The sequence below is a fragment of the Aureobasidium melanogenum genome (assembly GCF_000721775.1).
Source record: "Aureobasidium melanogenum CBS 110374 unplaced genomic scaffold scaffold_3, whole genome shotgun sequence".
NCBI lineage: Eukaryota > Fungi > Ascomycota > Dothideomycetes > Dothideales > Saccotheciaceae > Aureobasidium > Aureobasidium melanogenum.
Window position 1 is genome coordinate 1,423,547 of NW_024470055.1, and position 19,069 is coordinate 1,442,615.

The window sequence follows — 19,069 nt, forward strand, 5'->3', positions numbered from 1 at the left end:
CAGAATATAGACACAGGATGGAGAAGGATGGAGAAGGAGATGATGCTGGTGTAAGGACAAGAACAGAATATAGACACAGGATGGAGAAGGATGGAAAAGGAGATGATGCTAGTGTAAGGACAAGAACAGAACATAGATATAGGAAGGATACAGGATGGAGAAGGAGATCATACCAGTGTAAGGGTGAAGAAGGAGATCATAGATATAGGAAGGATACAGGATGGAGAAGGAGATCATACCAGTGTAAGGGTGAAGAAGGAGATCATATAGAGATCGGTGTATTTTTCGAATTTGGTAGTAGTCAGTTACGGTCAACATATAAAAAAAACACCTGGCGATTATTCTGCTGGCGGATTGTGGGTCGGTAATCTGGCTGCTGGACCTTGCTCCTGGCCTGAGGGATGCTCGCACACGTTTACGGTCAACATATGAGACTTATTCGAATTATCAACAGGCTCGCATTCCCGGCACAAGTCACAGGACTGTGGAGGAAGGCGAGTATGCAAAATAGTAACGGTCAACATATGCCTGGGCAAGTACAGTTGATCAGTCTCCGAGCCTCAGATTGTGAACTTCGCCATCATTCGAATGGTGGTCTGCCAGAAGCAGTGTTGTGCGTGATCACGCGCTAACTACGTCGGATGTTTTTGCAATCCCCGCGACCAGGTTTTGGCTTCTTCTGACGCATACTTCCACCCATAACCCAGACACTCACGCATGGATGAGAAATCTCTAATTGCGCTGATTGCGACACCTACACGCGCCTACCGCTCTCCACGAGCCTCCTCACATATGCACGAAGACCAGCCTGCTGCCCCTCTCACACCTAGCACTCATGTCCGCACTTTCTCCCAACAAAGCCAGTGAGCGGCTGGCTCATCGTATCACATAAACCGACGTGGTGAGTCACCGTAACAGGTTGTCGCAACTTCCTATTTCGGAGTGACAGGACTGACTGTTATCTGTCTAAGTTTGTGTCCAACAAGTTAGCAGACTCATTTGCCGGTGACTGTCTTGATCTTCCCGTTCCATTCCTTCTTCTCAGCGTGGCTTTATTAGCATTCACTATTCACCGCTCGCTCTTCAACCATTCTCCAATCCTCAATCGCTTTTCCTCGACCGCCGCTCGAACTCGCTCTGTCTCCTTCTCCGGCCGCCGCTCGAACTCGCTCTGTCTCCTTCTCCGGCCGCCGTACGATCTCGCGTTCTCCTTCTCTGGCCGCCGTACGATCTCACACCCTCATTCCCCGAATATGCCAGAGAAAGCAAGAGTTGGGGGACATACTGGCAAGGCGGATAGCAGATACGGATGACATGCAAAACCTCGAGTCGGATTGTGAGTAAGCCGACGATCGGGATGCTCGATGTTTGGATTTGTGAATCTTCTTGCTTACAGCGGGTGTCTCTGGACATGACTGCGTTCTTGAGATCCCTAGGCGCTTCCCATCACGGAGGGGCTTCGGGATCTTACGAGTCCGCTGGACAAGCACGGAGAAATTTTCGGACAAGCATGAAGAAAGTTTCAAGCACCACTCTCCCGCTACTAGTCGTAGGACCCAAAGGAGTTCGAGAACGCTACATGCTGCGATCACTAGACCGGACAGAGAACACATCTGTAAGCAGGTCATCGTTGGCTGCTTTGTAGATAGTTTGAAAGGCTACCGAGGTAAGCGAATAGGTGAACATTGAAGAGTCGGCAGTGTAGAATGCATTTACGCATAGGAAGACTGATCAGCCCAAGATACTTCTTCTGATACAGCAAGTATCAGCCGATGAAATTGGCAAGCATCAAACTATGCAGATCTAGAGGAATGTACAAGACAGCTGATTCCAAGAACCGTCAGATTACTCTCAAACGTAGATGTCTCAAAGTCCTTCCTTACCATATGTGATTTTCAGAAATCTATTTGTCTTCTAGAGATAGGAAGAATACCAAACAAATGGCTCAGGGATCTATCAGAAACATCGATCCTGAATAGCAAGAGATCGACCCTGATTACGAACGATGAAGACTCGATGCCATCAAAATATATTGCAACTTCTTTTCTATATCAATATGTCGATATGTTGACCGTAAAGTATCTTGCAGGCAGTGTTTTTCATAACGCTCCCCGTACCTAGACCTGGCTGCAGCTGCTCTGCCCTCCATCGACAGTGCAGCGGGACTGACAGATATATGAGCAGCGGTCATATGTTGACCGTAGTGCATAAGCATCAAATATACTCAGGAAGATAGCGTTACTGGATGTCTGAGCCAAAATCACGCCTTTCCATGTATGATCACAAATATCTTCATCTATACTATTATGGCTTACTCTCTACATTCTTGTTGAGCAGCTTGCTGCGATTCTATTCCACCACCTGCCTCAGATTTCGGTTTTACATAAAAAAAAGGCCACAAAGTTATGAATTCCAGATCGATCTTACCACTCCGGCGCCCTCCATGCTCCTGCCACGTCGAGATACCCCATCAGCACCCTCTGAGACCAAGTCAATAAGGAAGATCAGAGATGAGATTGCAGGTGGTGGTGTCAAGGGAGGAAGGGGACTCACTAAGGATGAAGAGCAGTTGCTAGCGCGGATCGCAGTTGAGCGCTTCGCTGAGTTCAAAGTGCCAGGCAAACAAGGCGAATTTTGGAACAATGTTGCTGCTGCTCTGAAGGAGGAACGGAGGGTGTCCTACACCCCTAGCAGTTGTACGCGTAGGATGGGAGCAATTGAGAAGGAGCGCCGCTTGGAGGTAAAGAAGGAGGAGTCAGGCGAGGAGCGCAATACAAGTAGCTGGGCGCAGAGTATTGACGCATGGATTGCTCTCAAGGATGCGTGGGAAAGTGAGAAGGCCGAACTTGAACTTGCCTCTTAGAAGAATTAGGATGAACTGCGGGAGTCGACGACTATGAGGAATAACCTTGGTGTGCGCCTGCGCAATAAGGAGCCCTTGCAGGCCTTGTCGTCAAATCGCCAGAGGTTGTTAGCTGCAGACGCATACTTAAGCGAGGAGGACGAAGACGCACTTTCTGACGAGGATCCTCGCGATGAAGATAACCGGCAGGAAGAGGAGGGCGAGACTAAAGAGAGTCAGATGGAAAGGCGCGAGGAGGAAGAGGCTAAGGAAGAACCTATGTTCTTGACGCCGGCGAAGATCTTAAAACTGCAGAAGGCGCCGTCTGCGCAGAAGTCTCCGAGTTTACCGAATTTAGTGTCGTCGCCCTCGCCGGCGCCAGGCTCGAATAGGAAGAGGAAGAGGCGCGTAGAGGATGATAAGTCTTCGGTGGATAAGTAGGATAGACTAGCAGAGTTGAAGATTAACAGGCTGTTAAAAGAGGAGAAGGAAGAGAAGCAGCAGGACTCGAGACTAGACCGGTTAGAGGAGAAGTTAGACAAGATTGTTGATATGATTAACCCTTCGCCTCTACAGCATGTTGAGACTGTATAAGAGGAGGCAAGAGGCGTGGGAGGCAGTAAGGGAGAGAAGGTGAACTTTTCATAAAAACTTGCTAAGATGGAAGTAGCTAAGCGGACTAAGATAATGACAGATTTAGAAGAGCTAATGGTAGTGCAAGGGTTAACGATGGAGCAAGCTTTAGAAGTTATCTTCGATACTGGTATATAGCACTACTACAACATTAAAAAAAAATGATATCTAGTAGGGAATCGACTAAACAGAACCTGCTCTTTAATTTGGCCTATTTAGAATTACCTAAAAATGTCTATATTTGGGTAAGTATATAGTGTATAGTTAGGGTGATAGATAAATTCGAGCATTAGATTTCCTGGCTTAGCGGGGATTTAGTTATGTAAGGCCTAATTCCTATACTTCTAGGCCCGCCGGAAGTCTCCGGTTGCATTCTAAAGTAAGGCTAAAGCCAATTAGGAATGAATATCCCTATACCTTATTTCTATAATCCTTCCTAGAGTATCTATATATAAAACCAATATTTTTTCTACTACTAATTATATACTATAACTATAACTAATTTTAAAGAAAAAAATATACTTATATAGAGTAATTTAAGGGCTTTTATTTAGGCTATTAATTATAAAAAACTAAGATAGTATTTTTAATATATATATAATATTTAGCTAGTAGTTTTTTACCTATAATAGTATATTAGTTAGTAGCCTTAGGTAAGAGATATATATTAAACTTAAGTAGTTATATATTAAAGTAAGAGTAAACTATACTACTTTCTAGGTATAGAATAATATATATATTAGTTAATAGTACTACTAACTCCTAATATAATACTATAGATTAAAGACTACTTTTAAGACTATACTTAAAAAAGTTAATCTACTATAAGTTCTATATTCTACTAAATAGCTATTTTACTATAATCTAGATACTTAATAGAGTCTTATTAAACTCTTATTAATACTTTATAAGTAGTATATACTACTTACTAGTATATAGTCTAAATATATAGTAAAGTATCTTATAAGCTAGGTTACTATATAGGTATATAACCTTATTTAAAGTCTTAAATATAGCTTAAAAATAGTTTTTAAGTTTACTTTAATAATATATAGTAAGATTATTAATATAATCTTTCTATAGACTATTAATTATTAGAAAGGTATAGTTTAGTATAGTAATTAATATATAGATATAGGTCTAAGCTATATAATAAGATATAGATAAGAAAATAAAGAGATAGTAAAATAGTAGTAGTAAAGGCTTATAACTAGCCTTAGTAGCTATTATATAATATCTAGCTATAGCTAGCTAGTAGCTAGCTATAGCTAGGGTTACCCTAGCTAGTAGCTAGCCTAGGTTAAAATTATACTTAGCTAGTAGCTAGCTAAGGTTAGGGTTGCTCTTTAGTAGATAGCTAGCTAGCTAGGGTTAGGGTTCTTAGTAGGAGGAGTAGGATAGGATAGGATAGAGGCTTAGTAATCTTCTATCCTATCCTAAATAAGTAGTAGTATACTAAGAAATCTTCCATACTAATAGGATAGTAGCTTAATATCTTTTACTTATACTACTTAGTATAAAGAGGTATAACTATAAGATACTATATAATAAAGTATATATATATACCTAGGGACCTTTATAGCTATAGAAAACATAATAATAACATATTATTATATATATTACTATATTACTTATATTCTAATGCATATATATATATGCGTAACGCCGGCATATAGACTATAGCTTAAATCCCTATAATATTTACTTATAATAATACTCTCTATATAAACCTTACTAGGTACTCCTATTTATTAATTACTACTCCTATTCTAGTAGCAACAATAATAATAATAGCTTATAATAAGTAAACTAGCATAAAGACTCCTAGCTATAATAGGCCTCTACCTATAACTGTAGCTACTCTTACTACTCTATAAGCTACTATAAGTAACTAGACTCCTATTAGATATATAGTTATATAGTGTAGTCACTATACATTATACTATATATAAATTATACTATACGCTATGTATTACACTATATATATATTATATTATATACTACGCATTATACTAGATATATGTTTTATTATATAGCGTGCATTATACTATATATATAGCATATATATACATATTATACTACTATATATATAAGCTAACACATATATATAGCTAGGTCCTAAGGGCCCTACTACTAAGAGGGTAATGTAAGCCTACCTAAGAGCCGGTAGTAAAAAGCCTATTAGTACCCCTAGTATTAAGAAGAGATACTACTATAAGCCTAGTAGTAAGTACTTATAGTATAAGAATAGGAGTACTATATAGGAGTAGCTAATATAAATAGCCGTTACCCTTTATAAGATCCGTCGCTACTAGAAGTTAGCCGACCTCCTTATCTCTAAGCTTTCCTTCTAGCACCTTATTCGTAAGGTTACTTAGTATACTATCCGTCCTAGTAGTAACTTCCGCTAGTAGAAGTTAGCTATTAAGGCTATTTAGGAAGCCGCTAAGGCTTACCTTATTAGATACTTTAAGGCTACTAACCTTACTACTATTTATGCTAAGTGTAAGTCTAATAAACTATAGTACTATAGTATATAAATAACATTATATAGGTATTACTATCTAGAAGAAGGATATAGATCATATTAAGGTAATTACTCGTATCCTTACCCCTAGTTTAAGTATAGCCGAGCTCTAGATTATAATTATATACTACTACTATTAAGTCTTCTTTTTACCCTCTTAATAAACTTAAAATCCTTTTAAACTTAAAATCCTTTTATATAATAGTAATTCTCTTTATATATATAGCTACTAGATAAGCTAGCTTAAATTAAGTAACTAGATAACTCTTAGCCATTTTATATAGTACATAGATAGCTTCTAGTTAAAAATATATACTAGTAATAGAGATCTTACTAGTAATCTCTTATACTAGTCTCTTAAATAGTAAGTAAGGTATAAAAAGAGATAAAGGGTCATCTATAGTTAGTTATTTAATTTCCTTATAGATCTTTATATAAAGCTATAACTAGCGGGTTACTAGACGATTTTTTTAGTATTGTTTAACTAAGACTAGTAAGTAAATACGTCTATAATATTCTTTCTAACGATACTTATAGCTAGAGGCTATAATTAGCTTTAGCTTTAGCTTTAAAGTTTGTTAAAACTGCTTCTATACTAGAATATGTTAGCTACTCCTATTTAGTACTCCTATTAAGTAATACTTATAGGAGCGCTTTATAAGATTAGCTAGCTTTCGTAGCGCCTTTTAGGCTTATAATACTCTAGTACTTTGCTCTATAGGTAATAAGTAAGGAGAGTAAGGCGATAATACTAGTAATCTAGATTAAGGGTTACCTATAGTTATTTAAGTTAGTTAAGAAATAGTCTAGCTAGGCTAAGCATTAGGGATTATGCTTTAATTAAGTAACTTATTATTTATATCCTTAATAAGATGTATTAGATTATTATTATCTTTATAGTCCTTATTATTAGGATCCTTATAGTTAGTAAAGTGCTATTTAGAAATAAATCTAGGCATATTTAAAAGGAAGAAAAGGAAGTTAAAGATAGAAATTTTAATACTTTATATATAGTATACTAAGGTACTATATAATTAGTACTCTAATACTACTCCTATCTAAAGTTAACTTACTAACTACCTTATCTAAGCTCTCTTACTTAGCGCTTCTATAACTACCTTATCCTTACTAATATATTATAGCTTTATAGTACTTTCGATCTCCTATTTCCTTTATAGTATTATAGTCTTCTTTACTTTAGACCTTATTAGGTTATCTTCTTGCTAGAAGCCTATTATATTATTAAGTAATAGTACTTTAAGCTCTTAAAGCAAGATTATAAAGTATTATATTATTATAAGAGCTATAAATATATATAGTATATAGGGACGATTAAACTAGTAGGTATGGCGTACTATACTAAATGTTTGCTTAATACTAATTGCTACTACTAGGATACTAAGAATGTCTTAAGTAAGCTTAGATAGTTATAGGAACTTTAGAGTAAGTCTTAACTAGATTACTAGAGGATTAGTAGTACGTTTCTCGCTATAAAAATTATAGCTAAAGTTAGCCTTAGCTAGAAATGGTTAGCTACTCCTATTACTACTCCTATTGCTACTCCTATTATAACTTACTATAGGCTTTCTACTCTATAATTTTATCGATCTTAGATATCTCTTCCCCCTCTTAGAAGTACTCTTTAATAGATAGATCTTCGATACTTATAAGATTATATCCTAGCTATCCTCGATTCTATACTTAGCTTCTAGTCTATAGCTCTTAATCTTATATATCTTAGTCTTAATACTTCTTATTATAAAGAAGCTTAAGCGACTTCTAGTATTACTACTTATATTAGGAATCTTTACGCTAGTAGTAATTATTCTAGAATATGTCCTTTAAGAAAGGAAGTAATAGGATAGTATAGCTATAGGTATTACTATATAATTAAGTAGTCTAAGAGTAATATTTCCTAAGTTTCTCTATACTAGCATCGATAGTAGTAAGGAACTTCTTTTTCTATAGTATTACCTTTTAGAATAACTTAGTATAAGTATCCTCTAGAATATAGAGTAGACTATTATATACTATAAAAGGTAGATAGATTATTATACTAAGACATACTAAAAGAGATTTAGTCTAGTAAGAAAATAGTTAAAGAAGCTTAGTAAGATACTTTAGCTACTTCTACTCCTTATTTATAAGCTTAAGATAGTCTAGGAGCTTATTAAGATTATATATTAGAAGTAGAGCGTCCTATAGTATCTATACTCGTATTAACATATAGAAGGTTAAATTAAATCGTGTCTTAACATCCTAAATAAGCTTTAATAGCCGGAATAGTTGCTTATTAGGGTTAGTATCTAAGTTCTAGACCTAGTGTTAAAAGTCCCTAAAGATGTTATTACGTCTACTATTATAATTAACCTAGATAGTCATTTTACGAAGCTTTACTATTATATTAGCTACTCCTATTTAGTACTCCTATGTAAGTTTAGCATACCTTAATAACTACGGCTTAGATAGGATTTAGTCCTTTAAGCCCCTTAAACCCTTTTTTATTATCCTAAGTCCTCTTTACCTCGTTATTCTTAGGCTCTAGAGCTAGCTTACTAAGCATAGCTTTAGGCGTAAGCTAAATAACATGCACTAGACATAGTATAGAGATAGGATTATTAGTATGCTTAGTATCTAAATCTTTTTCCTTACTCTTACTATTATAGATTAGCTAAGTAGAGACTATAATTACTAGTATAGATTATGTCTCTATAAGTAATAGCTCTTTATAGACCTCTTTTATTATCTTAAGTAGTATGTAGTAGAATGTCTTATTATTACTAGCATTATTATATATAATCGAGATTACATGCTATTATAGCTAGTACTACTTAATTATCTTATATATATATTTTAAAAGCTGCTAACTAGTATGCTGTTTATATAGTAGAATAAATGCTAGAAGGAAGATCCTAGTATACTAATTATTATTAATATAATATGCCTTAATAGCTAGATAGGATTAACAAGAGTATAGAGTAGACTAGTAGTCTAGCGTAAGAGCAATCCTTACTATAGTTACTATAAAAGTATCTATAATAGACTATTTATTAGCTTCTACTCTCTTTATTACTTACTTATGCTATGCACTACTAGTAAGGAGATTAGCATCTAGTTATAGCTTTTAGTAGGATTACTAAACTAATAGACTTTTAAAGAATATTAATAGTAGACTATAATTAATAATTATATTAGTCTAAAGCTCCTTAAAGGTCGAATTAGTAAGACGCTAATCTAGATCCTAAGCACTAGTTAATTATACTACCTTTAGACTTATAGAAGTAGTATAGGAGTAGTATATTATAGCTAGAGAACTTACCTTTATAATTAGAGCCTACTTAATAATAGGTAAAAGGTGTTTTTATATACTAATTTCTTTATAAGCATTAGTTTATAGGTAACTAACTATACTAGTAGTACTACTACCGAAGCTAGGATATGCTAAAGCTATATTATAATAAGTATAAAGGAGGTATAGTAGACCTTTAACATTAGCACTATTATTAAAGTAGATCTACTTATAAATACGCTTAGTATCTAGCCTTGCCTATACTAGACTATGCTTTTAATAGATGCTACTAAGCTAATAAAAGTATATAGTACCCTTCTACTATTTCTTATACTTATTAGCATATCTCTTATAATAGAGATATAGTAGTGTCCTATCCTTAGCTTTCTTTAAATTAAAGGTTACTACCTACTATACCTAACTAAATAGTAGTAGAGTAAGAGGTAGAGTTAAACATAGTATAGAAGGTAGCTATAATATAGGTTAGGATCGTAGTTAAGATTATAGTTAAGATTATAGTATAGAAGACTAGATAGACTATTATCGCTAGTAGTTCCGTAGTAAGCGTCTAAGTAGATTTTCTAGTATTTCTAGCTATAGGTTAAGATTAAGAAACTATAAATAAGGCATAGTATAGTAGAGAGATAGTCTAAGTTATAAGGAAGAGCAGAATAAAGTTTTATACCCTATATCTAACTAAGCTATAGATGCTAGTATAGAATAGGAATAGCGCTATATAGGAGTACTAAATCTATCTACCTCTTAGTAACTAGTAGTAGCACTATATCTTAGCTATGCTCTTCTTCTCTAAGCAAAGGTTCTTTCTAATAATAGGGTAGCTTCTCTTTACTCTATGCCTATAACTACCCTAACTAGTACTCTTCTCCCTTATAACTACTAAGGATAGTAGTAAAATACTATCCTTATAGTAGAGGCAGCACTTTTTAAATCTATTAATGTACCTAAGTATATAGTGCTTAGTAGCTATAAAAAGGACTACTATTTTAGACTTAGCTATAAGTAGCTCGCTACCGGTATAGAGCTTATTAAGAGCCTTAGTACTAGGTATAGTGCTATTAAATAGACTAAAGGCAAAGAGTCTAAAGGTAGATCTAGCTATGCTAGCTACCTCGGAGGGTAGAGGCATCTAGCTATGCTTACTATAGGCATAGCCCTATAGCTACTACTAGCTAGGACCTAGGTATATAGCCCTAGAGTCTTTATACTTCTACTTAAGGTTAGTTAGCTATAAGAAGAAGCTTATGCTCTTAGAATCCTAGTAAGTAAGATTACGCTAGATAGTATGTTCTTTAGCTATAAAGAAGTAGTAGGGTAGGATCTTCTTACTATTATTAATTCTTACCTATATTATAGTTAGAATTAGCTACTCCTATATAGTACTCCTATTCTAGAAATGCACTTATCTTAAGATAGGTCTTAATACTAATATCTTTTTATAATAGTTATTATATAGAGTATATAGCTATATAAGTAATTAAAATAATAAATTAATACTAAAGTTAAGCTAAATAGAATTAGTAGTAAGCTACTTACTCTAATAATTGATCCTTTAAGTATTGATATATTTTATAGTATATATCCCTAAACTTTAGCTCCTTAAGTTGCAGCACGCCTTTAAAAGAAAAAGAGGAAATGGAGAAATAATATCAGATTCAGTTGACCATTCATATCTTTTGAAGATTATTCGGGCTTGAGCTACATAACATGACTTCCTATCATGATTTCTGCAATAAGAAAACTTCAGCTAACCACTTTAATGTAAACTAGCCCAAGCTGATATGTTCAAAAAAAAGAGCTTACAGACAGTTCCATTAAACTTGAAAGATCCAGTTATTGAGTTATAAGTGGTACAAGAAAATGTGGGAAACAGCTACCACTCAGCGGAAGTACATCTAATCATCTACGGTCAACATATCAATCTCTCCTTATAGGAGTTTTCACATTGCAACGTTCTAGAGATACAAAACTTGAAGATATTCGCTGAGGCTTTCTTGGACATGGAGGATAGAATCAAGAATAATATTCTTGTTTCAGAATCGAGAATAAGATCTTTGTCTAGAATCGATCATGATGATAGTATATCGCGGAGATATGAACTGGGAACAAGCCATTGCCCTGTCGTATCTGTATAGAAGCCACGACTGAGCGCACCAGCCCAAAGCGACATGATAACATATGCTGACCGTAGTGGCTACAGCGATACTAGCCATCAAAGTGTCGTTCTGGAGGGGAGTCCCATGAGAAGAACTGAACGGAGACTTGAGACGCACCAGGTTAACCGCCAACGGCCAATTGAATAGCTTATGCGTCTTGTTAGCCATACCCAATTGCACTTGCCTACTAATGAAAAACTGCATGTTGATCGTAGCAACAGAGAAGAGATAGTTAGCTCAGATTGATAATACAGGATGAGCCGTATGAAGGAGTCTGAAGAGAACAGGAAGGAATCAATCAGTCATGCTAAAGTCTGAAAGTATTGATCCATAGATACATTGGAAGGAGCATAGCAAATAGCATTTTTGACATTCCAAGACTCAACTATGATCATCGCGCCACTCGACACCATCACTGATGCCGGCCTGCTCAGCTGTGCTTTCTTCTCTGGCCTTGATGGAAGCTTGATCTACATCTGACACAGCAGGACTTACCACAACCGCATCATCCTCGTAATCATCCTCAAAAGCGGCCGGGTCAGCCAGACGAGTGTGTTCGGCTTCGTGAGTGCCGTCGTCTGCAGATACAGAAATACCTCTTGGGCCCCAAGCGTGCTGATTCTTGCCTGCTGGACGGATGATACCTTCTTCTTGACCTGCCAAAGCAGCATCGTCATCGTCGTCGTCATCGTCATGTTCGGTATTTCCTCTTCGTCCAAGGACCTTACTGATCAACCAGCCTCTGCTTATGTCGTCACCATCCACAATACCGCCATATCGCAGCTTGACGCGCTGTCTTGTCCAATATACCCAAGCAAAGTCGAAGTAGAACAGAGTCTGAATGATGCCGAATGTAAAGCTTACGGGAAAGATGGCAGGAAGATGCTCCTCGGTAATGCTGCGAACGATCCAGTTGAGAATGTAAAAGGCTCGATATGAACCGAGAGTAGCGAGATAGAAACTGTCAATGACAGTGGGGACGGAGGTTTGACGGAGAAGGAGTAACTGCGGAAGGACACAGAGCGATTCGAGGATAAGCGTGAAGGTATAGGGGATCTGACTTGTCAGCGAGACTACTTACGAGATACGTCGAGCAGCGATACTGACCTCGAAAGCGCCATTCGAGGTGAACGGAGTCTTTCCCATGAAGATGGCGGCCACGACAGGAGCGCACACGACCGATCCCACCACACTCCAAAGTCCCATCTTCCATGCTTTTTCGCGTTCTCTCGTACGCGCATAGACTCTTGTCATGAGGAAGACGATATATAGCGACGTCGAGATATAGAAAATCTTAAGGCTGAAGTTCCAAAAGCCTAGGAAACCATGGAGGTTGCTGAACAGATCCAGGTAGCGTACAATGAAGACGACGCAGTATAGCGCTTGTGTAATGAGAGACACGCCTATTTGAAGATAGTCAGAGACGACGTCTGGTAGTGAGAGCAGGTCACGCACCCTCAGCGCTCTTGTTGGTGTGTATAGACCATATCAGGATACACTTGGACACGGTATGGCTGACGTCGCCGAGGATGCGGAATGGATTGAGCAACATTTGGACTCTTGTGAGGTGATGCGTCACCAAGGCATCTGCTCAGACCCGTCTCTTTGTATGTTCACTTCGAAAGTGTCTGCCTATTGTCAGTAGTGTCTAGGTCGAGAGCTTAAGTTGCTGCATCACCCGAACGGCGAAGGGGTCATAGTCTGGGGCAGCTGGCCTCGCCTAAACTTGCCCTCCGTTGAGCGGACTAGCCGCCGACCACGCGGCCGCAAAGACCAGCTCGATCTGACGAGTCTCATCGATTCGGAGTAGTATGCAAAGGTAACTATCTGTCGAGCTGCGATGCTCTCCTAAGTGTATCGTGAAGGTATGAGGCTTAGCCGAGATTGATTTTACAATTCACTACATGATGTTTTCTGGAAGCCAAATCTCTACATGGAGTCCCCAGAGCTCTCCAATGCGTAGTGAACATCTCGTCGTCTAGCCATTATAACCATATGGATACCTCTCCCTCGTCCTGTACTTGCAACTAACAGCATGAGCTTTGTCCTTGTGCTTCAGCATGTCCTCCCATGTCGCCAAACATTCCCAGCAGAATTTCTGTCTACAATTTTTCGCCTGTCATTCTCTTAGTCTAAATCTTAGGAACCCGGCCGACAACTTCGAATATATGATCACATCATCTGACTTACCCTGCATTTCATCTGATCGCATCCATCAGTCTTCTCGATCAGGACCTGGCATTTTGGACATTTCTTCCAGACAGTGCTGTTTTGTTGTTGGGCCATAAATCTTGTGGTTTCACGTTCCTCTTGCTCATGGGTCATCCTCTCGGTTTGGTTCCGAAGACGAGCATCGTACTGCCTGCAACTCTCGCCATGGTGCCACTCCGTTTTGTGGTGTAAACATTGCTCATAGTTGCAAGAATGGCATTTCATATATCCCAGACCGCCAATCTGTTCTTGACCTCCAGTACAACCGACACGGAGACACCAGTGAAAATCGCGCAGGTCGTCGATGATGGCCCGTGTAGCAAATCTGTCGTACCGGGCAAAAGTCTCGGGGTTGCGGCAAGCGCGACGGACGTCCTCATGGTTCAACAGCGTGGTACACTGTGGGCAGTCGATTGTTGCTCGTGCGTTTGCATCTATCTTCGTGGCGACCCACTGCTGTAGGCATGCAGAACAGACTTCAGCAAGGTGCGTACAGTGGCTCGATGGCGGCCTGACCGGGAACTCCAGGACATGTAAAGATTCGCAGCACACTGCACAATCTCTGGTCAAGGTTTGCGATTCTGCAACGCGCCTACTGTCTTCCTCTTCCTGTAGATGCAAAGCCATATCGTAGTCACCTGCTATTTGCGCTGCGAGTCGTTCTTGTTCTTCCCAAAGTAGTTTCTGGAGAGAACCATGTACCAGATTGGCTGACTTGTTGTCGGTACCTGAAGCCAAAGGAGATCGAGGTTGAGCAGAAGAATTGCGTTCTGAGTCAATCCTACCAGATGGCATGAAGGAACTAATGTTGTTGCGAGATTCGAAAAAGTCTGCCCTGTTTTCAAAATCCTTTGTGGTAGGTGAGGGCTGGTGCAGTACCGATCGACATCCGGTACTCAATGTCGGTAGGTCAACGCTCATGAGTCGTTCAGGTGCAAGGTAGTATTCGGAGTCTGAGCTCAGTCGATATGCGTTTCCAGCATCAGATGAAGCCATCCTTGTGTTCCGTTGATGATCAAGTTGTCTTTGTCTTAGCGCAGCATTGCGCCTGGCGGTACCCGCGTGGTGAGCATCATTGCTAGAAGCCGCGAGCTGGGAGTGACGATGGCCCATATATATTGGTCTTATCGGATGCAACTTCAAGAGATCTGTGGGTGAGTTGTAGGTTGTTGCAAGGCCACATGCGAAATTACGTTGATGAACAGTTTGGACCGAACTGATCGCAAGAGTGTTGAATCTTGCGAACAGTCATGAATACACGTCTAGATAGGTGAGCATTCTTGCTCAAATTCGAGGGTCAGAAAAAGCTTAGTTGTGGTCAGCAAGACCACGAGCCAGGAGAGCATGTTGAAGGCTGTGGAGGACTGAAGTCTCTCAATCAATGACGCTTTGGCGTGTACAAACGAAAGGATAAGAACAAACCCAACAGTCTTCGTGATGTTCCCATAGTAGCGACATTACTGATCGGGTCTGAACTGGATAACCGAGTCGAGTCTACATAAGGTCATGAGCAGAGTGAGTGTTGAAAGTTGGAAGGTCGTCATCCGGAGGATAGACTGAGGACGGCAGATCGGCAAGCACGAGCCAACTAGCAAGAGCCGAACCTGGGGTTTGGTAGAGAACGGCCGCGTCCAATGCCGAGAGTGGAGTCAATTGAAGCAGAACCCTTTTCAGAGATATCATGAATGCAATCTTGTCAAAGTCGCCATCTAGACAAGACAAGAGATTGGGATGGATACTTGAAGGCAGAGCGTTCGAAACGAGATGGGCTGGTTGCCGGATTGGTCAAAAAGAGTTCGACGAAAGCGCAACGCTCGCTAGAAGGATGACGATTTTGGTTGCTGTGTCGACGGCGTGCAGGTGTTGGATGACAACAATCGAACTAGCCAAATGCACCCACGTTTCTCCATCCTGGATACCATCTGTCTACCTCGCTGCCACACAATCTTGTATGCAGAACATCGCGTCATTCGACTGTCAAAAGACTACACACAGAGTCACTCATCACATTCGCTGAGCATCTCGACCATCACAAACAGCCGCCATGCCGGCAACACCAGCTTCTGAGATGGCGCCTAGTGTGTCGCTTTCTTGTAAGTACAACTCGAACTCATAGGCCAAAACCAAGACTGATACCAGACGCAGTCGCAAACAACTTCTGGGGCAAGGAAGACGCCGGCGTCGACCCTTTGCTTGAACGTATGCACAACTCCAAGATCACCAGTGATGAACTCAAATCATTCTACACCCAACGAGCTGCCATCGAAGAGGAGTACTCTCGTAAACTCTTGAACCTCGCTCGGAAACCACTGGGCTCCTCCGAGGCCGGCACCCTGCGCATGTCCATGGATGTCGTCCGTGGAGAATTGGAGGCAATGGGCAAGTCTCACCAACACATCGCACAACAGATGAAGGGCGAGCTTGAAGAACCACTCTCAACTTTCTCTGGCGGAATCAAGGAGCGCCGTAAAATCATCCAGAATGGCATCGAGAAATTACTCAAGACCAAGACACAACAAACACACACCGTCAACAAGGCTCGCGACCGTTACGAACAAGACTGTCTGAAGATCAAGGGCTATCTCGCTCAAGGCCACATGGTCATGGGTCAGGAGGAACGCAAGAACAAGGCCAAGCTGGAGAAAACTCAGATTCAGATGTCGGCCACCAGCAGTGAGTACGAGCAAGCTGTCAAGGTGCTCGAAGAGACAACCGCCCGCTGGAACCGCGAATGGAAGGCCGCCTGTGACAAGTTCCAGGACCTCGAGGAGGAACGCCTTGACTTCACAAAGAGTAGTCTATGGAGCTTTGCCAACATCTCTTCCACCGTCTGCGTCAGCGACGACGCCTCTTGTGAGAAGATTCGCCTGTCTCTGGAGGATTGCGATGTGGAGAAGGATATTGCCTCTTTCATCAAGGAAAGCGGCACAGGTCAGGAGATCCCTGACCCACCCAAGTACATCAACTTCTGTCGCGGCGACATCAACGACAATGCATCTGATGTTTCAGATGATGCCAACTACTCGGTCGCTCAATTCCAGAGGACCATGAACCCTGCTTTCCGTTCATCTTCACCGCAACCTTCGACTTATTCTTCCCACCATGATCCCGCTTCCTCTCTCGCTCAGGAGATGGCGCTCGGCTCATCGGTCAATTCTGAAAGGTCTCAGAGATCGCAGCAATCTGCAGTAGTTGCTCAGCCACCACGCCGCTCTAGCCAACAAGCTATACCAACTAATGCTTACCAAGACTTCCCCAAGGTGCCTCACAATGAGTATCCCATGGATGGCATGACTCAATTCTGCAGGCTTGGTCCTCCATCGGATCGTAGTTCTATTCCTAGTCCCACACGTCCAGAGGACGATTCGCACAGTGAGGTCTCGAACGCAAACTCTTTCTCGAGCATCGAGCCTCCCACTTCCCCCGTGAAGCTTAACGGCTCCACAGTATCCACCAGCAGTCAACAGGAGGACAAGACGCTTCAAAAGAGACGAAGTGGCTTCTTCCAGAACCACAGCCCATTCGGACGTCGCAAGAGTAAGCACGAGAACGCTGCTCCGGCCTCGATCTCGAATGCTCCAGCTTCACGTAACACTTGGGGTCCAGCTGCTAGGCCACAGACCGCATCTTCCCCAGCTCGTCCCTTTGGACGTGAAGCCAAGAACGTTGGTTTTGGTAACGACCCTCTGCCTAGTCCTGACCCAGAACCTGTCGACCCTCGTGCCAACTTTCAGCTCAACATTGGTAACAATGTCTTCGATGTCGCAACGCCTGATGCTCGCAAGAGATCAGCCGCTGCAGAGGAGCCTAGTGGAGAGCTTGATCCCATTGCTCAAGCTCTGGCCGAGTTGAAGGGCGTCACAAAGCAAGCCTCGACTCGTGTTTCGGCAGATCGCTATGCGGGTATCCCTACTCCTGCCCCCGGCGCTGGCAGAGCCTCTCCATCACCTCTGCTTGCAAACTCGGACGCCCGTGCTGCTCAACGAGGCACTCCACCACCATCGTATGACCAACCAATGAGGCGACTTGGGGCACCACAGCCAGCATTCACTAGTAAGCAGATGCAGCAGACAACAGCCAGTTACATGACTCAGAAGAGGGACATGTTCAATGCTCCTCCACGTAATACACCTTCTCAGATGGGCTCTCGTCCAGCAAGTAGAGGTGGAGATCCGAATGAGATGATGCGCTCGGCCTCTCCAGCACCTCTTCGCACTAGTTCACCAGCACCTCCACGTGCCACAAGTCCTCGTCCCAGCACAGGCTACGACCGTAGGTCTCAGCCAATTCCTCAAGGGCAGGGGTACCGCTCCACTTCGCCGAACCCCTACGGTGGAGGTCCTCCTGGTAGCATGCCAGCAGGAAGACCACGTGCACAATCGACAAGCCCGATAAAGCAGCAACGTCCTGGCTTCAATCAGGCTTACGCATCTCATGGTAACTCTCCGGTGTCTGCTATGCCACGATCTACTAGCCCCAATCCCCAATTCCGCGGCTCGGCTGGACCGGGCAGCAGACCATCGAGCAGCCGTGGTGATCCTGCAGCTATGGCAATGCAGTTGGCTCCAGCAGGGGATCAAGGATACCCCTCTCCCTCTCGCGGATCACAAGGTGCACCTCTAAGACCAACCAGCACATATTACGGAGCAGAAGGTGGGTGGGCAGCAGCATCATCACCTCGTGGAGGTGCTCCTCAGCAGCAACAACAAGCACAGCAGCAGCAATTGAGCACACGGGTGCGCAGCCAGAGCTCTGCTGGACAGCGACAGTTCACCAAGGATGGAAGACCCATTCTTCAGTTCTGTAAGTTTGAGCACAAGAACATCAACATGACCCAACGCTAATTCAATATCAGCTCGAGCAATGTACATGTACCAGGCAGCCATTCCTGAGGAGCTGACCTTCGCAAAGGGAGACATCCTGGCCGTGCTGAGATTGCAAGATGACGGATGGTGGGAAGCCGAAGTGGCTGGCAAGGATGGCAGAAGAGGACTTGTTCCTAGCAACTACCTGGTTGCTGCTTGATTGTTTTTCGTTTGTTCTCCAAGTCTCTCGCTCGTTGTTTCTCTTATACCCTTCTTGGCGGCGAGAATTGTTCAATCGGACTGTGTGTTTCCTTGGTTGAGAGCGGTGCTCAAGATGTAGATTTCGCCTAGTGGAATTGATAGTTGTGTTGTGCTTCCAAATGAAGTCCCGCTATCGTGTTGTGATGCCAATGTACCTGTCTAGAGCAAGAAGCCATATTTGTCTCTGCTCAAACATATCTACTAAGATGGTCGGAAGCCATAGAGATTTCGGTCATGAGAGTGAAAGATGATAGAAAAATGTCGGTCAGGGTGGTAAGGATGACATGGAAGTGGACTTCGGTCTTGGCGGACGCGAGAAGCCGCTAA

The 19,069-nt window shown here is 41.5% G+C and overlaps 4 protein-coding genes across 4 annotated transcripts; 2 read left to right on the forward strand and 2 right to left on the reverse strand.

Annotated features, from left to right (window-relative positions):
- Positions 1 to 2,443: 2,443 nt before the first annotated feature.
- Positions 2,444 to 3,436, forward strand: M437DRAFT_63616 (uncharacterized protein; the record flags this gene model as incomplete). The annotated part of the gene is made up of 3 exons (XM_041024284.1): positions 2,444 to 2,831; positions 2,976 to 3,279; positions 3,313 to 3,436. 3 exons carry the CDS (start codon positions 2,444 to 2,446, stop codon positions 3,434 to 3,436), a joined length of 816 nt encoding a protein of 271 aa, XP_040883126.1.
- Positions 3,437 to 11,939: 8,503 nt separating this feature from the next.
- Positions 11,940 to 13,002, reverse strand: M437DRAFT_17403 (uncharacterized protein; the record flags this gene model as incomplete). Its single annotated transcript, XM_041018904.1, has 3 exons — positions 11,940 to 12,521; positions 12,573 to 12,868; positions 12,921 to 13,002. Coding segments are annotated over 3 exons (960 nt in total), but the record flags the coding sequence as incomplete, so codon positions are not given.
- Positions 13,003 to 13,443: 441 nt separating this feature from the next.
- On the reverse strand, positions 13,444 to 14,303 carry M437DRAFT_41349 (uncharacterized protein; the record flags this gene model as incomplete). Its single annotated transcript, XM_041020367.1, has 2 exons — positions 13,444 to 13,581; positions 13,656 to 14,303. The coding sequence occupies 2 exons, from the start codon at positions 14,301 to 14,303 to the stop codon at positions 13,444 to 13,446; spliced, it is 786 nt and encodes a 261-aa protein (XP_040883128.1).
- Positions 14,304 to 15,744: 1,441 nt separating this feature from the next.
- On the forward strand, positions 15,745 to 18,701 carry M437DRAFT_41122 (uncharacterized protein; the record flags this gene model as incomplete). Its single annotated transcript, XM_041020324.1, has 3 exons — positions 15,745 to 15,769; positions 15,822 to 18,479; positions 18,532 to 18,701. The coding sequence occupies 3 exons, from the start codon at positions 15,745 to 15,747 to the stop codon at positions 18,699 to 18,701; spliced, it is 2,853 nt and encodes a 950-aa protein (XP_040883129.1).
- Between the last annotated feature and the right edge of the window lie 368 nt (positions 18,702 to 19,069).